General features: G+C 38.2%; 2 protein-coding genes across 5 annotated transcripts in view; both read left to right on the top strand.

Moving 5' to 3' along the window:
- mbnl3 (muscleblind-like splicing regulator 3) overlaps positions 1-16,698 on the top strand; it is a 29,636-nt gene extending 12,938 nt beyond the window's left edge. For 3 of the 4 annotated variants that reach the window (XM_040119315.1, XM_040119313.1, XM_040119312.1), the window contains 6 exons: positions 4,878-5,042; positions 5,702-5,905; positions 5,999-6,241; positions 7,338-7,491; positions 11,327-11,421; positions 13,578-16,698. In XM_040119315.1, coding sequence (XP_039975249.1) covers positions 4,878-5,042; positions 5,702-5,905; positions 5,999-6,241; positions 7,338-7,491; positions 11,327-11,421; positions 13,578-13,595 — 879 coding nt within the window. In that variant the 3' untranslated portion in view covers positions 13,596-16,698. Of the gene's footprint in view, positions 1-4,877; positions 5,043-5,701; positions 5,906-5,998; positions 6,242-7,337; positions 7,492-11,326; positions 11,422-13,574 lie in introns of all 4 variants that reach the window. The other variant, XM_040119316.1, reaches the window with a different exon arrangement.
- Positions 16,699-22,845: 6,147 nt separating this feature from the next.
- Positions 22,846-25,945, top strand: rap2c (RAP2C, member of RAS oncogene family). Its single transcript, XM_040120548.1, has 3 exons — positions 22,846-23,787; positions 24,619-24,904; positions 25,501-25,945. Exons 1-2 carry the CDS (start codon positions 23,515-23,517, stop codon positions 24,895-24,897), a joined length of 552 nt encoding a protein of 183 aa, XP_039976482.1. The 5' UTR covers positions 22,846-23,514; the 3' UTR covers positions 24,898-24,904; positions 25,501-25,945.
- The last annotated feature ends 818 nt before the right edge of the window (positions 25,946-26,763 follow it).

Genomic DNA, 26,763 nt, shown 5'->3' with positions numbered 1-26,763 from the left:
AGCACAGTGTGTCAGCAATCACCTCTTACAACAGTGTTTCTATCCTCATTGTTTTTCAGGATTGTACTCAGCTGACAGACGTTGTTTTTGGTCGAATGACTAGAAAAAACAAAGAATCGCCACACGCTGTCCCTAAAAGAGCTGCACTACAGCATCACTCCTTCTTCCTGTTCCCTGCCCAAAGAGGGTGTTTGTTAATGTCATGGATTTATCTGCTAATGGCCTCCCTCCTCACCGTCCCTCCCATATCTGGTATCTCCAGCCCGGTCCGAGCCGATCGCTGTCATTTCCTGTTGCTCCTCCATTGGCTCTGTCTGGTTGGTCAGAACCTGCTGCAGGGAGGGAGGGAGGAGTTCATCGCCTAGTTCTTTTTACCTCGTTAACTGGAGTGCTGCTGTCATCTCATATTATTAGTGTGGACATCACATATGTCCAACATACATTAGATTTAAGAGCAGTTTCACTTTTGGATGACATCGTGGAAAAGGCTGCAACTAAAGATTATTTTCATTATAAATTAATCCACTTTTCCATTTTTTGGTCTATAATATGACAGAAAATGGATAAAATGGCCAACTTAAGTTGCTTCTTTTGTCCGAATAACAATACTATACCCAAAGATATTCAGTTTACTATCATGTAAGATGAGGAAAACTGGAAATCTTCACATTTGAGAAGCTAGCATTTCCTGAGTACTAAACATAAAGTACAGTGCCATTAGTTTTGCAGGTATTTGGTCATAAACCAAAGTATTGAACAAACTGAAAATTTTACCTGATTATGGCGCTAGATGAAAACACAGGAGATCACCAAAGTCAGTTGGATTCATGCTTTTGGGACTATGAATGTCTATACAAAATTTCAACTTAATCCCTCCAGCAGTTGTTAAGATATTCAATTAATTGATTAAGCAAAAATTTTTTTGAGCTCTTCATCATTGTCACATATGAGAATGAGCCTAAACATGAGTGTGGTGATCCTTTAACTGCAGAAAATACCAGGTTTATCCCATATTAATATGGGAAATAATATGGCTCTAAAACTGTGTGTAAAGGTTTATATCTGTGCAGTGATCCTATTTATCAATGTCCGATCTCTCTTTTCTCAGTGCATCAACAACACACTACTGTACTAACAGGGACTTAATCTATGTTGTAAAGCATGTTGCTATGGCTACCAAAAGGAGATTCCAGACCATTACTCACCTCAGCACCGCTTGTGATTGGCCTCCTTGTCTAACCCAGATTCCATAGCTTTCATACAGGTGTTGTATCTGTATTAATGTTCAAACTACCAGAGGACAAAATTCAGACAGTAATTTGGTCTAACGTTTGTGTTTTGGAGTACAAAATGCATAAAGTTCATCATTAGGGTCATTAATAGGTACTTTTCTTTCCCTCTGAGCTTGAGCAGGCTTGCTGGGCTCATGGGCCTCACTCCTTATTACAGACTCATCCCTAAACACACAGCTCACTGATGCAAAGCTTGCTCGCATCTCCAGTGTAAGTGAGAGTGTTTGTGTAAGCCAGTGTACCATCCTGACCTTTTTTCAAGCTGCTACATGTTTAATGCTTGTATGATTTTTGTCTGGTGTGTGATGTTGTGTGAATCCCTCCTGTGTGCTGGTATTGGAGACACTGCGGTTTCTTCCTGTCCGGTATAGGTAGTTTTCCTGCTGCTAAACCCCTTTTTAATGCGTTCTCATCTGAGCACGACATCATCCATCACCGTCAGAGTCTCTGCACCATGACGTCAGTTTGTCTTCAGAGTGTTTTATTTCAGTTGCTTTAGTGCTCTGTCAGTTGTGTGGCATGCTCATGATCATTTAATTCGAAATGTCTTTTGTGGGTGTGGTTTTGATGACGGAGCATGTAGCTGATGCTCAGTGGAGGTAGTTTATCGGGTTAACAGCTCATCTGCAGGGGCAGACAGCTGTTGTCGGCCCAGGGGTTTAATGGAGACTGCAGTTCCTCCTCTGAGTGTTTTGACCTGCAGTGTTCCTGCAGCACTATCTTCACCTTCCCCACAGACTCTGGCAGGGATGAAGGACACTGCTTTAATGACATTCTGGGGCAAAATGAATTGCTTTTAGATACAAATCAATATCTGATTTAGGATTTGTCAAGAAGCCAAAAATGACAAGTAAAAAGTAGCATGAAGAATTACTTCTGATCTAAATGGTTTTTGGCAGCAAAGCAGGGAAAGCTTCAGCTTTCTAAAATACAGAAATACTGTATATCAACCTAAGTTATTACTAAGTCATTGAAACATTTGTTTTGGATCCATAGTTTCATTTTGGGTGTAAACATTTAGAGCTGAAGCAATTAATTGATTAGTGTATCGACAAATCGGGAAATGAATCAGCAACTATTTTGGTCCCTGATTAATTGTTTAAGTCACCTTTCAAGTAAAATGCCAAACATTCTTTGGCTCAATGTAACAATTTGCTGCTTTTGTTTGTCTCAAATTATAGTAAACAGATTTTTTTTTGTGGGGGGGGTTGGACTATTGGTTGGACAAAATAAGTCAGCTGAAGATTGGTTGTTTGCCCTTGGAAATTTGTCGATTTGTAATAATTTTAGATTTTTTGATTGATCAAGATTACTGGGTAATGACTTAATCTTTAATTTCATCCCTAAAAACATTGCATTGATTCCAGTGTTTAAGTACAGATTCCCATATCATTAGGGAAAGTCTGAGAGTTATAGTCTCATCAGCCTACATTGTTCAACTTTCAGTCAATAATCAGTTTAATTTACAATCCGAAATATTTGCTAGCTATGTGACCTAGGTAAATGTTTTTTAAAACCATTTTTTTTAAAACCATCTCTTGCTGTTTAATTCACATTTTTATCATAAAGTGGAACACCCGCATGTGTTTAATGAAGCTTTTCATACAGGACAAATAGAAATGCTTGGACTATGTACATAAGTGGAATAGAAGAATACTGACTGTTCAACCCACATGTCTCATGTTGCATTTGCTAATTATTAGTTATGGATGGTGCTTTGTTATCATTAGATTAACAAAGTCATGTTAGTATAGGTATTTTTTAATATCTAATAGTAGTTACTGGGACACATTGTTCCAATACTAAGCTGCAACAGCTGTTTGTGTGTGTGTGTGTGTTTTAAAAACTGTCCTTCAAGTGACTGGAGCTTAAACCTCATGTCAGCAAACACTCCCCCTGCTTATGTGTCATTTAGCAGGGCACTTCTCCCCAGGTTCAGGTGTGCTGTTTAACCTTGTTCTGAGCTCCTGGAGGTGAGGACTGACAAAGATCACAAACAGAAACCAATATGTATTATATATACAGTCCAGTTGTGGAATATATCAATACAATATAATACATTTCTTAAATACTCTACTTAAATACAGATTTGTTTTTTTATATTAATAATATTATATTATTTATTTATTATATTTTTACTCTTTTACATTTGTTTGACATTGCTAGCCATTAGTTACATTACATTTTAAGATCTTACAAAACACATGATGAGTGGATAAAATATGTTTCATCGTTATATATGTTTTATATAACAGTCTGTAATATAGTTTAAATGAATGCCACCTAGATTAACCGGAACATTTAGATGTTTTCTAAACAACAGTGCATCTGTAATGATAATCTAATGATACATAGTTGTGAAAAACCTACAGGGACCATTTTTCTGCACTGAGTACTTTTAATACTTGTGCGTACATTTTGCTGATAATACATGTATGCTTTTTTTAAAGTACATTTTCATTGCATCACATCTACTTGTAATAAACTATTATAATAGCATTTACTGAAGGATATTAGTACTTCCACCATCACTGACAATGGATTCATGTTTGTAACATTTTTTTAGTTCAAATGCAGGTAAAAAACACAAGTTAAGATTCTCAGGCTGGGCAATATAATATTCTAATATAATAATCTATCATATTATTATGAAGAACATAATCTTACTGGTCTCTATTCTCCAGCTAATGTAATTTTAGTTCTTCTCTGAACTAAAGAAGTGCGTGTGTTGCAGTCAGATACAATATTTTGAAATATTTGCTTTTTCTCCTTCTGGAAAGTAGATTATTTATTGGACTGATAGCCACCAGGTAGTGATACAGAATCAGTCATACAGGACGGTGAGAGTTGAGCATATGTTTTCACTCTCCAGCTTTATCTCTTGTCAATGTTTATTTGATTTCTGCTGTGCCACTGTGGAAAATCGAAAGCTGGCTCAAATACTACAGCTGTCATTTCACATCACTTTAAAAAAAGACTCATTAATGGTATAAAATGAAATTTACAATTTGATTGTAACTGAATGGCCAAGTTATTTTCAAATGAAATTTGCAAATTTGTAATTACTGTGTATATTTATCCATAGAAACATGGAACAACTTTAAATGCTAGTTTGAGTGCTAGTTAAATTTCTGCATTTCTGTTTCGCTCAGATTGTTATTGATTCCAGTGTAACATACTTTTAATGTGATTAATACTTTTTGAAAGAGTTGCATGAATTATGTTACATAAGACCTTCTGGGACTTTATTAGTACTTCTTTCAACATATTGTACAAGACATAGTTCTTAGACTGTTATGAAAACACTTGACTCTTGATGTTTAACATATTATATTTGATTATATGGATAAGCCTTCTGCTAAACTTAGATCAATTGCTGCACTAAGATGAGCTTTTTATTTGTGGTTTTGAGTGGCCATTGTAGCCTGTCTTAAGCTACACCCTTGATAGATTTAGCCTCTTAATTACGTTATTCTCATCTTCATGTCATGTGACTTCATCTCCCTTCACTAAGAGTCACTAAAGAGTGTCTTCCTGTCTGTCTGCTCTCCCACTCATCATTCCTCCCTCCTCTCTCTTCTTCAGGGACGCTGCACACGTGAGAACTGTAAATACCTGCACCCACCTCCACACCTGAAAACCCAGCTGGAGATTAACGGGAGGAACAACCTGATCCAGCAGAAGGCCGCGGCAGCCATGTTGGCTCAACAGATGCAGTTCATGCTGCCTGGAACACAGCTGCAGCCCATAGTGAGCAGCCCACACTAAAACCGTGACTCTTAAATAATGCAAGTGCCACTAGTCATGCCTGCAAGTAGAGCTTGCTGTCAGAAGCGGAATTTTTCGTTTCAACTAAAGAAAAAGAGGATTCTTTTGTCTGTTTAAAGATGAAAGCCGAACTTACTTGCTTTGACTTTCTGTCCATTTACAGTGAATATAATATTTAGAGATCCCTGCCAAAGTACAACCACTGGGTATTTCCAAATCAAATTAAATAGGTAATTAGTTACTGCCATATTGCATTTTATTTTGTTTATTTGTCTTTTATTTTGTTCAAACTCTTGTTAATCAAAACCACTTTGGATGGTTATGATTTTGTTCAGCCAGATTGAAAGTAGAATTGGAAGGCCCGTCTAATTCCCATTCAAATCTTTAAAAGGAAATTGGCATTGCCTGAATATCAAATATTACAGGTAAAACTTTATTTATTATCCATTATCCCTCATATGTTTTTTTTTTTTTTTTGCTTCAAAAAGTAATTGTGTAGCTCTAGGTAACTGAATTGTTTTCATTACTGTAAAAAACCTACAGTACCAGTTACCACCCAATCTTCTCCTAAAGCTAGTGAAAGCTTTGCCATAACCTCTCATTTTGTCTCTCTTGTCTCGGCCGTTCTCTCCCTCCTTCAGACAACATTCCCGGTGACGCCCTCCCTGGCAACGAGTCCCAGTATGGCATTCAGTCCATACCTGAGCCACATGGGCCCAGGCATGGGCTTGATGCCTGAGCTGCTGCCCAGTACTCCCCTGCTGGTCCCTGGGAGTCCCACCGGCCTGGCCGCCATGGGCAATGGCACCTCTGCACAAAAACATGTGCGCACAGACAAGCTGGAGGTATGCAGCCTGGTTGCAGTTGTTGTGTTTCTATGTTTGGCCAAATTATGATGAAAGGTAGATGTTGATCAGTACTCTCGCTGGCCCTGCCAGGTTTGTCGAGAATTCCAGCGCGGTAATTGCACACGGGGTGAGAGCGACTGCCGCTACGCTCACCCCCTGGAGGCTGGCATGGTGGACTGCAGCGAGAATTCGGTCATTGTCTGCATGGACTACATCAAGGGCCGCTGCAGCCGAGACAAGTGCAAGTACTTCCATCCCCCTGCTCACCTGCAGGCCAGGATCAAGGCTGCACAGCACCAAGCCACTCAAAACACAATCACCAACACAGGCTTGGTGAGTCCTTCTCAGCAATGCGACAGGGGCAAAACACTGTGAACTGTATTTTCTTTTTACCAAGAGTAAACATTAGGCAAGGGGTTGAACATTTTATCAACTGCTTTTCTGTGATATGGAGAACAGAAAAACACAGCTGTAAACCAATACTCAGCTTCGCAATAGTTACAAGTCGCCGTTTATCATATCTGCGTAACACTGTAATGAAACAGTAGGAGACTTTCTTGTTCTGCTCTTTGATATTGTTTACTGATGCTTTGGGGGATCAGGGTGTCACAGTATCCCTCAGCCATCATGAAACTTGATATTGTGGTCTGGGGATTATGTTTTTCATGAATGTCTGCTTCTGTGCATGGGTCTGAGCCTCTATCAGTGAAGCAAGCTACAGGGGCTAGGTTAGCGTTGTGAGCCGCTACAATGTAATCAGGTCAATCTGCAGTGCTGATGCAGAAAAACAAGAAACACAGTATCGGAATCCAATACAAAAATACAAATAGAAAGTAGGAAAATGAAAGGAATTAGAAACAAAATGTAACAAGGTTTCAATTAGTACTATTCTGTATAGTCACCAATGGTTCACATTTTCACATATTTAATCTAAGATAAATCAGGTCATATAATTAAAAACATATTCTTGCATCAACCTGGTATAACATCCTACAGTGGTGTACTGTGTGTTAAAATTTTTTTCCCCATATTCATGTTATATTTTTATGTTACTATTATGCGTCAAAAGTTATTTTAGTTATCTTCCACTGCGGTATGATGTTTCGGCACAGGGCCCATTAGAAAATGAAATCATAGCAATCCCATTTTGCTCTTGTCCTGACCTCTGGGCCTTCCCACATCACCTCAGCTAATCTTAGATGCTGCAGTGTCCTCTTGTGGTGGTAAACAGAAACATCCACGTCAACTAGATTTTGAGTCTAACGTGCGCTTTGAGATACAGCTGTATATTTACTCTGAGATAACACTAGATAATGCTTTTTTTTTTATGGAAAGCATTTATATACTGAAAGGGCAAGTTTTGTAGCCCACAGGAGCCAGTCCTGAAATAAAAAATCTTTTTTTTCCCTCCTCTGGTCCTCCTGGCCAGGCTCTGCCGCCAGGGGTCGTGCAGCCACTACCAAAGAGGCCGATCTTAGAGAAGAGCAACGGAGCTGCTGCCGCTGTCTTCAACCCCAGCATGTTCCACTACCACCAAGCCCTGACTAATATGCAGCTCCAGCAACCAGCATTTATCCCCACTGGTGAGTCTTTACAGACCTCAGCAACACCGAGACACAGTCCATCTGGTGTTAATACATATGTTTGTTATGGACCCTTGGAATTTGATTCAAAAATGCTATGGACCGACAAACGCAAAGGTTTTTATGTTAAAAGACTGGGTAATATTGTGGGAGACAGGGAGTTACAGCTGTAGTGGTAACTGTTTTCATGCTGTGTCTGTGCAAAGCTTCTCTACCGTGTAACGTGCTCACCTTTACCTCTTCTATCTCCCCATGCTTCTCTTCCTTCTACTGTCTGTTGTGTTGCTTGCATTCGATTCACCCTTGCCTGACATGTGATGAGAGTTGTTGAAGCCATTAACAAAGTTAGAGAAGACACGTTACAGTACAAACTTGGTGTGTGCATGCATTGCAGGATCTTGAAAGTCCTTCTATTTATAAAGCAAAGTTGCATGTGTTTTGGATGAAAGTAGCAGCTACTTGTGTAAACAAAAATGTTTAGACAGAGCAAACAACATAGCCAGAACAAACCCTACTATTCCTAACCATATTAAAAGTCCTATGACATGATTCTGAGTTTTCATTTTCTTCCATGGTTTTCATGTGGTTGTCTCCTAAGCGGGACATTGGGTTGTTACATAACATCAGGAGAGGCTTGTTTTGAAGGGTTTAATTTAGATTTGAAGGAGGACATAATGACTGGAAATGTATAATCACATTTTATTTGATTAAATTAGTGCTGAAAGCCGTTAGTCAATGAATTGATTAGTTGACTGCTAGAGAATTAATTGCCACCAGTTTTTAAAACTTGCTTAACTGTCATTTGTCAAGTAGAAATGCCAAATATTTGCTGGTTCTAGCCTCTAAAATTGAATGATTTGCTGCTTTTCTTTTTTCTTTTTATATTCTAGTAATTGTGACTTGAATGTCCAGATTTGGATTTTGTGATCAGAAATGATATGCAATTTGAAAGTGTCACCTTGGGGTGTCAAGATTTGTGATGCACATTTTTTTCACTATTTTCTGACCTTTCATAAGTTAAAAAATTAATCGATTGATTTAAAAGACGATGAGATTAATCAGTTGCAGCCCCAGATGAAACTTTTATATACTGGAAGATGTGCCAGTGAAAAAACAAAACCTTAAAGAAATGGTGTTTATAAAAATGGTTGAAAATGCATTTTGTTATCATATATGTGGTATATAATGATACAAGGGGCAATAGTGGGTACAGACACTGAAAAGACCGTTTCAGTTCATGGGAACTGTAAAGAAAAAGTGGTTAGTGAAATGCCTGAAGACTGTCAGACATGAATTATTGATATCCCACATGCCTGAATTATACAGCATAGAGGTCTACAGCCAAAACACCCACATGCTTTATGTGTCCTGTTCTGAAGGGAGAATATATCGAATACTCATGCACATTTATTATACATAAGTTTTATCTTAATTTCTTGCTGCTTGGATATACCACTTCTACACTGTACTAGTACTGATCAGGGCTTCAGTGTCTTGTCTCTGAATCAGCTGAGAGCAGTTGGCTTTTGTGCTTGTATCTTTCACTTATCAACAACTTGTTTTTTTGTTGTTGTGTCTTTGTGTATTGGCAAACTTCTGCACTAACTGTGACAGCCTCGATGTCGCTTGTGTTTGCTGCACTAACCTGAACCCGTTGACTTGCCTTTTCCTGCTGTTGGCAATCACACCTTCTTTACTACAACTCTTTGTCCGTGTTTTCTTTTTCTTTTCCTCTTGCTGTCCTTCTCGTCTGCTCTCATCCATTTCCTAATTTTTAACACGTGTCTACACATAATGTGACAGGCTCTGTTCTGTGCATGTTGCCCTCTGGAGCTATTGGTAGGTCAGCTATATCACAGTTGGAAATCAGCTTTTATACTGCATGTATTGGTTGACAGAAGCCTTTATTTAATAACTGATTAACTAGAGGACCACATGACTGTACTGGTTAGCAGGTTTTAGCCAAGTAACTACAAACCATGTATGTTCTGAAGTACTGCCACCTTGTCATATTATATTATATTAGGATTTCAATGCATTTTTCCTGCGATCTAGAAAACCATTTGTTTAACCTCATACCTGCATCGTATAATTAACGTGAGGAAATTTGCCACTTTCCTGTGATAGATAATGTATCACAGTGAATCATCACATCACATTATCACAGCTTCACTTTTGTCAAAGAACTGGTGGTCTCTTTTCAGTATTTGTTTGAAATTACTGTGTTTATATTTTCTGAGAGAGAAAACATGGCGAGGGAGATGTGGAATGAAACTAAACAAACGTGCCTGGTCAAACTTATACTGGGGTTGCAGTTATATTGTCAGTGCCTTAAACACTTAGGCCACCAGGGCACCCCACAAGAATAGATAATGTTTTGAAAACTCTCCCTTATGCATGCAAGGAAGCTCTGACACTCAAAATATGAGTTTTGCTGCTGAAAAAAATCTTAAGCTCAGAAAATGACATTCATAACATACAGTAAATTATATTAAAATGCAGATGTGGATGTGGCAGTTTACATTGTCTGACAGTAATGTTACTGTGATGGAGAGTAAAGGTAACTAAATGTTGGTTTACCTCTCCTTTTACACCATCCTGTACTTAAAAGAAACGAGTAGCTGGTCTGCAGTAATGTGGAGAATATAAAATTTTCAGGTAATGAGCTCAAACTGCTATGGTCCTTCAAGTTTGTCGATATAGAGGTACATTCACAGGTTACAGTGGATCTATGCGCTTCTAGATAACTGAAGATTTAATTGCTTTAGTAAGTGATTACTCCTCTAAGTTCCCAGATATGCATGTTTTTTTTTTTTTACTGTCAACTGTAATAATGACAACTGTAATACTGTATGACTGATCCTATGTATTGGTTCCAACAAATCATCTGAGCTGGACTGTGTCATGTACATTTATGGGATGTCTTTATTCTTTTATTCTTTGTTATATAGAAGTTATTTACTCAGACTTGACAAAACTCCTCCAGACACAGAAGATATCATACAATGATTGCTAATGACTAGTAAACTGACCTTTATGAGTAAACTAAGCAGAGTTTTCCTTAAATTTATCCCCAAGTTAGATATTGTCTTTGGTAGCCCCTTTTACCTATCTGTTTTGGATAGTAATTAAAGATGCTGAAAGAAAGCAAAGAAATTTTACACATGAGTGTAAAATTATACAAATATCTTATATTGCAATTAATGTATTAGTGCTGTCTTTGTCCACAGCACCTTCACCAGGGGAAATTTACGAGTTGAATGCAAAGCGAAAGTGAGATGTTGAATTTTTTCTTGCAAAGCCAGTCGATAAATATGACACAATCACAAAATTTCCAGTGAAAATAAGTCAAACTTTATCTGCAGATTTCAGTAAATGTTACAATTATCAATTTACTCGACAATTTCTAAAGAAGAGATAAACTAGTGTCACATTATATCTGTGACATAATTGAAAAAGTTTTGCTATCTTAGGGATCATTTTCTCCCTCCATACACATGCTCTGTCCATTGAATACAATTATCAGATACTCCAGTCTGATTAGATTGTATGACTGTTTACTGCCTTGTGTGTTTTACTACCATTTTTTGGTGGATAATGCATTTTTTTTATTTTGTAACTGGTTGGCTAATCAAATATGTAATTTTCTTTATCTCTTATTTCATTTGCATGTGTTTTGATACTTGTTCAAATTCATCCTGGCAATTTCACTTGACTTGTGCCATGACTTTATGATCCTACACATTTTGCCATGGTAACCATATCATTCCTGTTCCCCCTCCTTCCCGCCCACATCCTCGTCCTCTGTCTTTCGTCTGACTCGCCTGAATAAAAGTTCCCATGATGCACGGTGCCACCACCTCCACTGTTTCGTCGGCCTCGACCCCAGTCACCAATGTTCCTTTCGCTGAATCTGCTGCCTCGAATCAGGTTTGCTCTTTCATTTCAGTTCTTTTTATTTTAGCTTTGTAGGTTCTGAGTCCTGTTCACAGTCTTTTTTCATCAGGTGAAAGAAACAACTCCTTGTACTGTCACATGTATTATGTTCACATTTCATCTATCTTCACTTTTGAGTCTGTTGTGATGTGAGCAAATGAAAACAGAATTTATTTTGAGTGGAATCTTAAAATAGGTAACTGTTTTCATCCAAATGTCTTAGTTTGGTGTTGAACCATATCATTACTCACTGTCTGTCCCAGTCTTCACTGTTGCTCTATGGACATGCAGTGTGTGGTCTGGCAGCCCTGCTGTAATTGAAATACAATAACTCTCCTCTTTGTTTCAGTGAATTTCGCTCTACATGCAGTCTTTAACCTTTCATGGTAAAAATTTACAAACAGCAGGGGAATTTAGCAGTTGAGTTAAATCAGAAAAATACTACAGTATTTTGTTCATTGCAGTATAAATTGGAGTATTTTTAAAAACAGGAAGTTAAAAAAATTACCCAGATATAGTTAGCTTTTAAATTCTGTAGCTCTGTTTGAAAAGAAACAATCAGTTTTAGCAGATATAACTTTTCTTCAGCCACAGTTATGCTTTTAAAAGTTTGTTTCATCTTAGTTACTCATTCCTAAATAGATGCAATAATCCAAAACAGACGCCTTTTAGCTTTGTTATTTTGTGAAATGGTCTAGGCTGAGAATAATTGTGAGCAGAATGACGTGCAAAACCAGCAACAGAAATGTGATTAATTCAAGTTAAATTATGTTATTTATTAGCTGAACTACACTTTTAATATTAGCCATTAAAAATAAAGCTAGTTAGTTTTTATTTTCTATCAAGCAGCAAGTGTTTTATATACTGTAATATATGATAGTGATAGGCAAAGCTGACCTTATTGAAATACATCTTTTGCAGTGTGAATATTACACCTAAGTCCATTGTGGTGCTAAAACAATTTATTGTTTACGTCTAGAACACTGACATTTGATTGATTACACTCAAATTAAAATGAACCCCTGTTTTCCAGAGGTGACCTTTGACCCTCTACAGATCATCTAAACCTTTTACAGTTGAACTTTTTTAAAGACGAAATAAAATGATGAACTTTATAATTTAGCTTGGCATAGGCATGCAGGATGTATAAGTTTAACTGAACTAAACTTAATAGCTAAGATTTTTTTTTTTGTTCTGTTTTTACAGTCAAATACTTTATGTATTATTAATGTCACCAGCTACCTTGGTTTGTTCAGTATATTAGTTTACCAATATTGGTTTTCACTATTGAAGATTTGATATTATTCAACAGCTTCAAAAGTTTGTACAACTTGCTCAAAAAGAGAAAACCTGCAAACGGACCTGCTGCCACACCACATTATTATACCAGTGGTTTGTTTTAGAATGTGATTGTCTCTTTTCATGGTCTTGGTCTCTGAACACAGTCGAAAGGACAATTTTATTCTCCATTTGGAAAACAACATTTTCTGCTGTTCATTTTAGGACGTAATGACAACTTCTACAGACTTTGGCACAACATTGGCCAAGCTCCATGATATATCACAGTGAACATGAAGCCTCACTTTTGTTTTTGTCAGTATTTTATATTATCACGTTATTTTACGATGCCCACTTATGCTAACTTAGTGCAAATGACCTGAGGAACCACAAGAATTGGTATTTACTACAACCACTTATCCAATTTCAGTGCAAAATTGTTTTAGATTTTTTCTGTCCAATTAAGGTCTGAATGTTTTCCACCCAGAATAAAGAAAAGCATTTGGGGGGGTCTGAATCCTCATAAGCTGACTTTTTTTTTTTTAATGATCAAGTTAGGTACAAATTGGCACAAAATGTTGGTTGCTGGCTGCTTAAGTCTAACAATGACGTTCAATACTCATATCCATTAAAAAAAAACAACCTCAGGTTTAACCTGACCACTTGCTTTGGTCGTTATTTTTAAAAATGTAAACTGTCATGTTTAGGCTGAATTGTTAAAATCAGGAAAATACTGGCTTTACATTATAAATATTTTTCACGGTAACTTTAGCTTATAGAACAATCTACTGAAGGTTATTGAAAGATGCTTTTGTCAGTTTAAATTCACGGCTCCTCCTGTCTCCCTGCTCTCTCTCTCTGTCTTCCAGTAGATCCCTCTGAGCTTCTGACTTCTGATCCAGTGGAGCTCCAGTGCGTTCCCATGGAAACCCATTTCTGTCCCGTCCCCAAACTGCTGGTGGCGGCTCCAGTGGCGCTAAACTCAGTAAGCCTTTCCCGTAACCCTAGTTAAAGCCTCCGAAACGTGCGAAGTACCAGGGTGGTCATCTTTCTGAAAGCAGAAAACATGTGCCTCACCTACAGTGCACACTGACTGAGTGGCAATGTGATACTTCTTATAAGATATTATGAAAGTAGGATAGCTGCGACGGTTCACGCAATACAAACCTGGATGTATTACTGTTGCTTTAAAGCAGCCATCCTGATGCATACTGACTTGATCAGGCTGAGCAATAGAGCTCCCTTGTTCTTACAGCCATACATGCCCACACCTTAAAAGTGCAGCAGACATATGCACACAACCACACACACAAATACACACATTAGAATTTAAGACTAAAAGCCCTTTATGGGGTGGAGCCATCACATGCGGGGACCCCACACATTTGACTGTTCCAAAGGCAGAAACTCTGAAAAGTTAACTCCAGAAATTCAGACCATTCACGTGGCACCTGTGGACCTGCCGCTGGTCTACAACCATTACGTGTTGTCAAAGTGAAAGAGTGTTTCATATCATGTCATGTTTACGTTTGAAGATGGCTACAAATGTAACGTTCGTGTTGTACCATGTATACCATTCAGTTTGTTCTCATGGTCTCATCTTGTCTGATGAAACGTCAGTGAGTTGTTGTTAATTTGTTTGTGCCTTTGATTTATCAGCTCAGCTGCAGAGGAGACTTAGTTTCCCAAAATTATTCAAAACACTTAACAGCATTCATTGAAAAATGTTGTTATTTGCAATTAAAGGCAATATCTTTTGTTACAAAAATACTGTGCATTAGCCTATAGTTCATATTGTAAGAAAATCTAGTAATCACAGTGATCACTCATATGATTTGAATCCATTTTTGTCCCCTGGTTTCATAGTAAGTATCTTGTACTTGATTGATAATAGCAGCAAATAAAACATTACTTTTCTGATTACTTACTTTTGATGCAAAAAAATTCAAATTGACAGAGTCACATATAATTAGGATAAAATCACTTCTGTAATAATGAGGCTGAGTTGAGACATTTTTCAGAATGTGGCTCTTAATTTCTGGATTTAAGATACAAACTGCCTTAAAGCAGGCAAGTTCTCTATGTGAAAGCCTGTCTCTGTATAACTTTACCATTAACAGACCAGACAGCTCAAATTATTAAAACTGTTGAATTTCAGTGATGAAGTATCTTGACTCGTGATGTCTGATCAGTGATTTTTTTTAATTGTCTAATGACTGAAAAGGAAGGTTTGTTTGTCCAGTTTCACCCTGAAAAACATGGTGTATAAAAAAAAGGACACTCTACAGACGTAGTCGTGTTCGCTTCTTATTACAAAATTTGATTTCCTGTGTCCAACTTCCCTGAAAACAAGAAAAAATTATGTTTGTGATGTTCAGATCTAAGATTACAGACTTTTATAATTGGCACTTAATCTCTTAAACGTTTACACCTGATGTCAGAGATGGAAGCTGGATTTGTTTCCTGATGTTGTGCCTAAAGTCTGTGTGTGCCAAGTGGTGGTACTGTATATGCAAGGAGCTGCCCCATTCAATGCAATACCGGAATAACTCCTCCTAATAAATGTCTCCCTCTTAAATGCAGATATGTATTTTAAAAAGGCAGTTTGTTCGTTTGTAATTGTCTCCTCTCAAGTGGCTTTTGGATTGAATGAGCGGCACAAGATTTTTATGTTTTAAGGCTCTTCAGGGAGAAAGCTTAGAACTTGAAAATGTCCTGTCTGACCTTAAAATGTGTCGTCTTTTCTACTGATGTGTCCTTTTTGTCAAAAGTCGTCAGACTCTAAATATTGCAGTTGTCATAAGCAGAGCTGAATTTTTGCAAAGTCAGAAGATTGAGGAAAAAAATCACCCGTTTGATGTCTGTTGGTTAAAAAAATTAGGAAACCAGTTGGATTTCTGGTTTTTCAAATGTCTGAATTGTTCTGAAGGCGTCTAAAATTGAACGTAACGGCTTTGGAAACTGGGCTGAAATCACTTTTTTCCAAATTCAAATGTGCCTCTTTCAAGTCTCCTCAAGCCACCGCTGTCAGTACACTGTAAGAACAGACCAGTGCTCAAAGATAGATGTGTTATTTGGTACATTATTATAATAGTAAATCACAACTGTACTAGTTTCTTCTCTGAGACAGCTGTGCTGTCTTATTGTTAATGTAAAGAAATAAATCAGTGAGCTGTGTGCATAGTTAAGTTGTGTTGAAAGAGACAATGAATCACATATTTGGTTAGTTGTAAATGCTGCAGATATTACAACATTTCCCACTGAACATTACTCATTTTAAATAATGTCATTGTGTTGTGAATGTATCTAATGCAAAAACTCTGTACATGCCCCTCTAAAAGACAGGCATGTTGAAATGTAATGATTCACTATATATAGACTATTTCTGAGGTCACACAGGTACCATGCTGATACTGTGTTAAGACATAAAAGTATGTGTATTGTTATATAGATTTATATTTAATGTCAGTGGGTGGTGTGACTTACTTTTAAAAATATCTTTCACTCTCAGAAAAGGTTGAGCTGAATTGTACTTTTTGAAGTACAAATGTTCACTGTACAGGTACATTACAGTACCATTTCTTGCTAGTCAGTTTTTGTACCCCAACCTTCGAAAGTACCCAAAGTGCCCAAAATGCACCTGTAAACAATGATATAATCATTGGGCAAAATTGAGAAAATCAGTGTGCTACCCTTTTTTTTCCTATTTTTTCACATGATGTGGATTGACCAGTTCTCCCCTGTGCTGCAGTCCTTGTTTCTGCTAACTCCCACTCTTGGTCTAGGGAGACTGAATACAAAAGCAACTGCCAATTGGGGCAAGTTGGAACCAGCACTTCACGCTGAATTGGTATAAATATGTCTCTTAAAGGAACAGTACACTTATTTGCTGTCTATGTTAGTTAGATGAGAAGATCAATACTGCTCTCTGGTTTGTGTGTGTGTGTGTGTGTGTGTGTGTGTGTGTGTGTGTGTGTGTGTGTGTGTGTGTGTGTGTGTGTGTGTGTGTGAGTGTGTGTATAAAGACGGTTAGCTTAGCACAAAAATTGGAGGCAGGGGGAAACAGCCTGGAATTTTCTAACAGTGACATGAGTGACGTTAGCACCTCTAAAGCTCGGTAATTAACACAGTGTATCTTGTCTGTTCAATCAGTGCACAAACAGAAACCTTAAAACAACAATTTGTTGTTTTAGGCAGAGTTACATAGTGTAACGATTTCTTAGTGAACGACAGCCAGGCGCAGGGACATTCTGGAATCTTGTTGTCACAGTGAGGTTGCCAGGCAACCAGCACTATTGCTGGAGATGCTCTGCACATCTCTTAATGACCTCAAACGTAGTTTGGCATTTCCCTAATGCACCTTCTTGTTACTAATTGACTGACATATTCACCATTGCAAATATATATCTGCAATAAGCTAAAACATAATATTATTCCCCCGTTCCCAGTCTTTATGGTTCAAGCTTCATAATCCCATACAGACATGAGAGTAATATCAGTCTTCTCATCTAACCCTCAAAAAGAAAGTGAATATGTGTATTTTCTAAAAAAGCTGAAGTATTTATTTAAACTATCATTTACTTTTTATCTACATGTGCATCAAACAGTACGTAGCCTGATAAACTCTATGCCTGGTATCGTGCATCTGTAAAGCAATGTACTTTTTGTTACAGACATATACTTCTCCTTTACCTCTGTTTTTGAATGTGTTTAGCAGCTACGTTTTCTTAAGCCTTTGAAGAATCTGAAATGTTCCTCTCCTGCTCTATGAAACTGATAATTAGAATGTCCAGACAATTCGTCTAAATCTTACAGCTTTGAAAGACTAGCTTTGTCCAGCCAAGAAAAACCCCTCCCTCTAGCCTTCATCTCCTCCCCCCATCACATCATTATGCCTTTACTAACTGCTGTCCAAAAAAAAAAATAAAAAATAAAAAACAGAATACTTGATTAATAGATGGTGCCTCTTAAGGGCATATTAATTTTTAAGTACATTTAGACATACATATTGATGCACAAGAGCGTTTTAGTTACGAGATCTGCAGTGTGGCATGAGAAAAATTACGTTTTACCTGTTTCCCTTTCTCCTTCTGTTGTACTTGATGTCCTTATATGCAAAATGCTCTGACCATGGTGTCCATTGATCAGATCCTTTAGCATGTGGACAGTTAATTCAGTCCTGAGCATACTTTCGTTTCCCGGGGCACAAACAAAGGGCCTTATTTCTCGATCATTGTATAAAGATGTGATAGCTGTGTATGACAATGACATGTATCAATGGTAAGTTAAGCTTCTTTTTTTTTTTAAATCTGACTATAAAAAAAAACACAGCATGAAAATAAAAAACCCATTTATACATAGTTAATAGTTTGTGTAGACCAACAATAAAAGAAATATAAAATATGAAAATCATTTGTATACAATGATGGAGTCATTGTTAATGGTAATAGTTGCTGTTGCTATGGCAACAAAATGACAACATGGCTACCTTGCTATTATCCTAATTGTGAATTTTTTCACATTAATTGAAATAAAATACCACACTAACTTATTCAAAAAGGGAATGTCTAATTAGTTTGTCTTGTTATCGCAACATGATTAAATATTTTGTATGGAAAACTTAAATCCTTGTAATATCCAAAGGTCCTTAGGGGAGATCAGGTGTTTATTTTGTTTTGTTTATTTGACCTCAATGTTTTTTTCTTTCATTCTTGTACATGGTGTTTTTGAGAAAAAAGAATGGACTTTGGCTTTTAAAGCAAACACCTACCTGTCAGGGAGGTAAAGAGGCTTTTGGACTAATTGAAAGATCTTCATGTTTTTCTGTAAAATCAAACAAGTCAGCAATCCTTGCGGTTCACCTCCTGCCTTCAGACTGGACGGCCCTCACTCGGTTGTCCCTGTACTGAAGTTTGAGCTTTCATCAGTGAGTTCTGTTTCAGTTTTGGCCAAGAAGGTGGTCCAGAAGTCTCTTCCTGCCCAGCTGTGCTGGGTGATCCTTACTGAGGTGTATATGAATGTGTGACGTTCACCTTGTTTGCACTTATGTACATAACTATGTCAAAATACTCAAAATTTATTTTGAATAAATATAGATAAAAGAGTTGATTAAAAAATCAAATCAGTGTATTGTTAATGATATGTCTATCATTTTATTACAGTATAAAAAGATCACTTTGAGGGATCTGTTCTTTTGTTTGTTTGTTTGTTTGTTTGTTTGTTTGCTAGAGCCCTGTTCTTCCCCAAGCATGACATTGCCTCGCTCTAAACCATGAACGGTTTACTTTAAAAAAGCTCTTTCAGTTCATTTACAGGGGCATTTTTTGGTTTCAGTAATATCTGGCCCTGGTACAACAATAGAGGTGGATTAGAAGAAATAGTCAGTCTGGAATTATATGTAGTAAACCAGTACTAACCTTCTCATTATATGCTCATCATGATTACACAAATGCAGGCGCATTCCTCTCTACGGTATTGCACCAAAATAAAGCACAGGGTAGCTCCAGCTGAAGGCTGCAAAACAGCCAGGAAAAAAAAGAGGAGCAGATATAAAAATCAGACGTTAGAGGGACATGGATATGAGATGTGGTCACAGAGTTTTTGACTCACTTTAATTTCTGTCATTTTGTGAAATGGGTTATTCGTTGCTCCCTTGTTGTCATTATCCAAAACAACAATAAATCTGAATTCTCCTCAGGATTTTAGTCAAAATTGCAAACGACCTGGTTTTCCAATGTTATTCCTGCAGCAGGCACATCCTTAGGCAACTCTGCTCCTGCAGATTTGGACATTTGATGCTCTTCAATTGCTCTCAAAGCCAGCGATTTTGTTGCCATGGCACTTGTCCTAGTGGTGGACTGACTGAGTCATCCTGGTGAATCGGTTCACAGCCCTCTGACTGTTGAATATTGACTTTAAAGTCTCCGTTCACAGAGACGGGTCTCTGTACGACGTGTACCCAAAACTCACCAAAGCTCCTCTACTGTGACTCACCAGCTCCCATCATCACTGCAGCGTCCATGTACAGTATGGGGAAAAATACATGTGGAGTGGTCTTAACACACTGTGGGTTCCCAGTCATCAAAAAGGGAATAAGACTGTGATTTTGTTTTGAAGATGATTTGTTGTTACAATTATTTCAAAACAGTTCCGTGATAATTGTGCCTTTATCATGCAAAATGTAGTTTTCCTTTTACGTTCTACATTTGAATTGACTTAAAACAGCATGTGTCGACCGGGGTAAAACTTCTCCCTTTATTTAAGATCCTCTGTCGGTGAGTCGTTATTACATTGGGTACAGTCGCAGACTGAATGGCAACCTGTGAAGGGTGACGAGGGCCAAAGACTGTTCAGGACTAAGCCATATGAAAAACTCTCTCTGACACTCTAGGACAGACTTGAAAGTGACTGCAGTCACCTATCGCTTCACTCTGTTTTCTGCTTGTGGTGCTTGTATGTGCTGCTGTGCTACATGCCAATTTATTTTGCAGTGTATCGCTATTAAGAGTAAGTTACTGTGCCTATGATGAGTTTCTGTTTGACCTTTAATAAAACACATAATTGTGATTCTCTTGTAGTGTGTTTTGTTGTTTATTGTCTTTTAGTTTCACCTTTAAAGAGACATCTACCTTTTACCTTTTGTATGACTTGATATTTTTATGAATGAAGGTTCGATTTACAGTTGAAGTCATGCATGTCTAATGAACAAAGTATGTTCAGTATCTTAAAATATTGCATGAAAAACTATGATTCCACTCAGTTAAAGCAAGTGCTTTGATTATTACTCGTCAAAAAGATGTAGACCAACACCTACACTTTCCAGGACCTGCCAGTTTAAAATGTTTAGATTAAATTGTGGCCTTTGCATATCAGACCACACAAAAAAAAAACAGTCTTCTGTATCAAAATAATTCTATGTAATTTTGGAAGTACATTTCCAAGCATCAGTGTGCTGAAAAGAAAAACCAACAGACACAAACACATGAATCATACCATAATATCTATATTTTATATTTTGATTTTTAATTTTGTAGTGTAATTTAACAGGTTGAAAATCAGTGTTTCACTGGCCTCTCTGATTCAGAGTTTCAAGTAACAATTCTACATTATCAGCATTATAAGTCAACTGTTACTGTTGGCTGAATAAATCCTTTTCGAAACTATTTCTTAAATTTAAAAACAATATTAGAGCACTCAGTAAACCAAGTGATATCATTTGAAATATGATCAGTTTACCTTAGTGTTTTGATCGCTTTTACTAGTGAGTTTACAAACATTACTGGTGAATGTAAGCCTTCAGCAGCTTCAGAAAAGTTCAATAACTTGACTGAGTTAGTGTGTAACATTATTCTCCATTTTAAGACCAGTCAATAAGTCTGAAAGTGATTGACTGCTAATCCTCTGTTTTCAGTTGTAACAATGAGTTGGCAAATTTTGCATATACAGTGGCATGAAAAAGTTTGGGCACCCCTGGTCAAAATTTCTGTTACTGTGAATAGTCAAGTGAGTAGAAGATGTGTTGTGTTGCAGCCAGTGGGGAACATTTCACTGGTAGAGGAACGAATGGATTCAATTAAATACCAGCAAATTCTGGTAAAAAAAAGCTGAAGATGAAGAGAGGATGGCTTCTGCAACAGGATAATGACCCTAAAAACACCTCAAAATTCACAACAGACTACCTAAAGAGACGCAAGCTGAAGGTTTCGGCCCTCACAGTCCCCTGACCTAAACATCATTGAGAATCTGTGGACAGCCCTCAATAGAGCGGTGCATGCAAAACAGAACCAACAATCTCACAACACTAGAACCCTTTTGCAAAGAAGAATGGGCGAAAATCCCCCGAACAAGAACTGAAAGTCTCTTAGCTGCTACTAAAAGTGTTTACAAGCTGTGATACTTAACAAAGGGGGTGTTAACTACGTTTTTGTTATTTTGAGACTGGTAAAAAAAATAGAAAGACAAAAGTAATCTCACTAAAAATATTAAACAAATGTGTCATCTTTAACTTCATGCCTTTGGGAAATCAGGTCTTCTTTTACTCACTATTCTCAGTAACAGAAATTTTGACCATGGGTTCCCAAACTTTTTCATGCCACCGTATATGGACTGGGCCTTTAAGTGTCTTAAGTTTCATGATATGTTGCAACAGACTGGGCTGTTGGAAACCTTGATTCTTCAAATGAAACATGATTCCAGTGAAGTCATGAAGTACAGTTATGAAATTCAGTAATCCCTTCTCCGTGCAGGGGCCAGAGTAAGATGGCCTCCCACCTTTTTTTCTCTTATGCTCAGTGTATAATGAAGACCTAAAAGACTGCTACAAAAAGTAATGTTGTATAACGTTGTAAAACCTCATAGTGAAAGCTTCAAATAGTACTTAAAGCAGGTTGAGAAGAGAGCCTGAAATATGCTGAGGTTTTGGATTGTGCAGACTTTCTGTATTATACCCACTACTTATATACCTGCTCTAAGCAGACACAAGTCTGTGTCTACTTGTTGATTTAGTTATTTATAATGTAAGTAACTAAGTATTGACTTAATGGGGTTCCCAAACATTTGCACATGCCACAGTTATGTATGTATGTTATGTATTGTCTATTTAACAGGGACAATGCAAAATACATTTATTGTAGTAGATATAGCTAAAAGCTCATGTTCATCTGTAACGCCGGGCCACCAGTGATTCGCAGGTTGCTGAAATAAAAGACGACAGTCCGTTGTGTCGAATTAAAACCTTACATCCTGAAAAACGGACACGATAAAACGGAAACGTTTGAAAACAAAAGAAAAAAAGGAAAACCATCCGAAAACGAAACACGGAAAAACTATGTTAGTTGACAGCTCAGGAGTATGCTATCAGGAATCTCAGCATCATTAAGAAAAAAAAAATCATAAGTCATCATTACAAGCATTTCCAACAGGACACTTAGTACAAATATTGGCCCGAGAATCTGTGTCTCTTAGCTCGGTGACTACACATCTGAGTATCCTTGAGTTAATTACTGTTTATTTATTTATTTATTTCTGTAACTGTATGCATGTATGTAATTTGAACAAAGTTTTGCATACAACGCTCATTGGGGCCCCGTTTGTAAAGCTATCCCAGTGTCTAGGGGCGCAGAGAGGAGGCGTTTATTCTGAAAAACAGTCCCACCGGAGGTCTTGTCCTCGTTAGCGGAAACCAGGCTGTTAGCTTCAGGAAACCCGCTGGTCGAAAAAGCTCTTCTTTTCTGTAATCAACCCTGCCCAACACGGGGTCAAACAGACACTGGAGCTGCGACAAACTCCAGCCAATGGACCCTTGGATTATGATACCGAAACTGCGGGCGGTCCGTCGATAGCACGCCTGGGTGACGAGGCGCCGGGCCGGAACCAGAACCAGGCCCAGAGGGACGGACATAACCAGCGCCGCGTTTTGCGACGCCGGCGGGCTGGTTTGTGTGTGTGTGTGAGTGTGTGTCGGAATTGGCATGCTGTCGGTAGGGGAAGTGTAATGTGTATCACCGTGGCTTGCTGTCTGTAGCTGGGCAGCAAGTCCCCGGAACCGGTGGTGGATGTAGAGGCTGAGCCTCGAGCATGGGACAGCGGGCTAGCTTAACCGCTAGCTAACACCGGAGTTTACAGACATCAACTTTTACTCACTAAGTATGAGCGGTAGACTTGGGTTTAGTGAATGAAGAGGGATTATTTTACGTCGTGTAACATTTTTCAGTTGTTAGCATTTTTAAAGGCCTCATAAATGTTTCGGGAGCGAGTACAGCAGTGTAGTTAAGTCGTTAGCTGCTGAGTTAGCCTGCCTCCACCACCCCAATGAAAGAGTACAAAGTTGTCGTGCTGGGCAGCGGCGGCGTCGGCAAGTCCGCGCTGACCGTCCAGTTTGTCACCGGAACCTTCATCGAGAAATACGACCCGACCATCGAGGACTTCTACCGCAAGGAGATCGAGGTGGACTCGTCGCCCTCCGTGCTGGAGATCCTAGACACGGCGGGGACGGAGCAGTTCGCCTCCATGAGGGATCTGTACATAAAGAACGGGCAGGGGTTCATCCTGGTCTACAGTCTGGTCAACCAGCAGTCATTCCAGGTACCTGTGTGTGCAGGTCACTTCCTGTGACTTAAATCTCTCGCTCACTCTCTCTCTCTCTCACTCACACACACACACACACACACACACACACACACACACACACTCACTGACTCACACACACACACACACACACACACACACGGATGCAATTCATAGCTATTTGAAGTGTGTTTGTGTTGGTAATCAGAGCCCAGGACCATCCACACTTAACTTTACTATTCAAATAGAAATACATTGTGGCCAAAAATGTATTGTAGTGACTCTCTACATTAAGCTGCAATATAAGATTATTTTCTCAATTGATCGACTTGTCATTGAATCTATAAAATGCCACAAAATTTTGAAAAATAGTTTCCCAGAGCATAAAGTGATATCTTCAAATGGCCTGTTTCATCCGCCCAGCGATCCAAAACTCAAAGTTATTTCATTTACCATCACATGTGCCCAGAAAAAGCAACAGATCTTCAGGCACTATACACTGCAATATATTTGTAGAAAATAAAATGCCTCAAAATTTGAAAATAATTCTAAAAAGGAGGAATCATTGCTATAATTATTATTTGGGCTTCAGCTAATGATTGTTTGTGTGTCTGCATTTCCTTTATGCATTGTGTTGTAGGAAAGAGAAATCAGCTGTCCAAGTATGCATACAAACATTTTTTGCTCATTAGTTTTCCACTTTTCCAATGTTTAATTACTGATCAGAAATCGTATATAGTATGAAACTTGGAAACAACTATAGTGTCATACTTGTTTTTGTTCCTCACCGATAGCCTAGTGGTTTTTAAGAGAAACTACACTCATGCTCCTCTCCCTCTTCATTTTCAGGACATCAGACCAATGCGAGACCAAATAGTGCGCGTGAAGCGCTTCGAGAAGGTGCCGTTGATCCTGGTCGGGAACAAAGTCGACCTGGAGTCTGAGCGTGAGGTCGCCGGGTCGGACGGACGAGCTCTGGCTCAAGAGTGGGGCTGCCCTTTCATTGAAACTTCTGCTAAGAGCAAGACCATGGTGGATGAGCTGTTTGCAGAGATCGTCCGTCAGATGAATTACTCCACGCTGCCGGAGAAGCAGGAACAGTGCTGCACAGCCTGCGTGGTACAGTGAGGAAGAGGTACGAGTGCTGCCCTTACCATCCTCTTTAGCAAGGTTGCGTTCATAGTTGGGCCGCTCCAAAGAGCTCACAAGCACAGCACAGTTGGCCTGTTACTTATTTTACAAAATGTGTTAAAATGTACCTGCTGTGCCTGTGTAAAAATGGTTCACAAGCTGAGGAGAAATGTGACACATGGATGACTGTGTGGCGTTCCAGTGCAGTGTGAGGGAGAGGAGAGATTCGGCTGGAAGTGCAAAAGATGAGTGGGTGGTGCTGCTCCGTGCAAACCGTTGGTTTAGTTTGTTATCATAAGATCGCAGAAAGTATGTGGCATGAAGAACACAACTGTCTGAGCAACTCAGGGCCGGGAGAGGAAAAAGACCCCGAAGAGCAGAGTCTAATGAAGCGGAGAGTCCTGTGAGCTGAGCCGTAGAAAGAGGAAAATGTAACATCCTGAAAAAGACATTATGTTCCAAAACAGGAAGTCCACTTTAGATTCTGTGTGAGATGTTGCCTGTTCTAACCACTGCCAACACAGATGCCAATTTTAGCCGTCTAAACCTGTTGAGTTAATCACTTGTTTTGTGTTTTGTTTCTTTTTTTTTTTTTAATAGATGCATCATTTGTGAAGCACCACAAGCTTTTTGATGAACCATGAAACAACCTGACTTTGACCCCAGTGACAAAAACTCACCGCAGCTGGTAAAGTTTCTGTTCACGGTGGTTTCCGACTGTCGATCACAGAGCATCTGACGGGAAAGACATCAGTCCTATTTTTGATATCATAACTGTTAGGAGACGTTACTGCTGCAACCTTAACGGCCTTCGCGATGACCCAGGATGGAGTCAGACAGACGGACTTGGCCATCTGTGAAAATGTCTTTTTTGTTTGTTTGTTTTTTTGTTTTTGTTTTTTTTTTGTTTCCCCTTTTAGTCAGAAGCATCCCAGAAATAATAAGCAAGAGTGTTTGCAAGGTTGCAGCTTCTATTTAAAGTTGCTTTTATCACTATTATATACTTTATTATTACTAGTATTGTTTCAAGTTTGGAATTTTGAAAAGATTTTACATAATACAAAAAATACATTTCATTTTTACTTTAATTTTGCATACTTCAACCAGTTTGCTGCCCAGGTATACTACTCACTTTACTTTGAAAATCTTGTCTAAAGTAGTTCTTCTAACTGACTGCAGCATACGGCATATTATTTTATTTTTTTTAGCTTCAGGAAACTTAGACAGGATGAACGAGTTTGTGGATTAAACGGTCACTAAACGGTCACTTCCACCACCAGTCCAATTTTTTGGTTCTTATTTTTTTTTATTTTTATCCAGGTAGCCTGAGGCAGCTAAACTCATCTGAAAACATGCATTCTCAAAATTGAAAATGTTTTACTAAATCCCCCATGAAACTAAGCCATTTACTATTTATTTTTCTACAAAGGCATGAATCCGCGTGGGATTTCCGTCTTCTATTTTTCAGGTTTCTTGAAGAGTCTCTGTAAGCTTTAAGCGGAATGATTTGTAGAGCTTTGATGAATGTGGTGTGATGTGTTGTGTGTTCCAGTTGCTTTTGTGCTGCTTTGTTTTTTTGGTTTTTTTTCTTTTTCTTATAGTGACCTATTTATTATAAACTAATGACATGGGTAGCCAGTTTTAAACTTTTAATTTTATACTAGTTTTTGCTTTTTGTGACTTTTCATAATTCATGGTATATTTGTTTTTTTGAAACTGAGAATTTAACAGAGCCTTAAATAATTTCTGTTGCACCCTGGTCTCATGTTTCTTTTTGGTTTCCTTAAAGATAAACAGCTGTCGTTGTTTGGTAATAAACATGCTGACCTTTCTGCTTTTTTCATGGGACAAAGTTACATCTTT

This window comes from Xiphias gladius, chromosome 23 (genome assembly GCF_016859285.1).
Source record: "Xiphias gladius isolate SHS-SW01 ecotype Sanya breed wild chromosome 23, ASM1685928v1, whole genome shotgun sequence".
Lineage (NCBI taxonomy): Eukaryota > Metazoa > Chordata > Actinopteri > Istiophoriformes > Xiphiidae > Xiphias > Xiphias gladius.
This window is presented reverse-complemented; position numbering and strand designations above follow the sequence as displayed.

What these genes read in the sequence shown, in the direction of transcription:
- rap2c (XM_040120548.1), top strand. Translation starts at nt 23,515, where the DNA reads ATGAAAGAGTACAAAGTTGTCGTGCTGGGCAGCGGCGGCGTCGGCAAG. An exon ending in TCAACCAGCAGTCATTCCAG is followed by an intron (nt 23,788 to 24,618) that starts GTACCTGTGTGT and finishes CTTCATTTTCAG; the next exon opens with GACATCAGACCAATGCGAGA.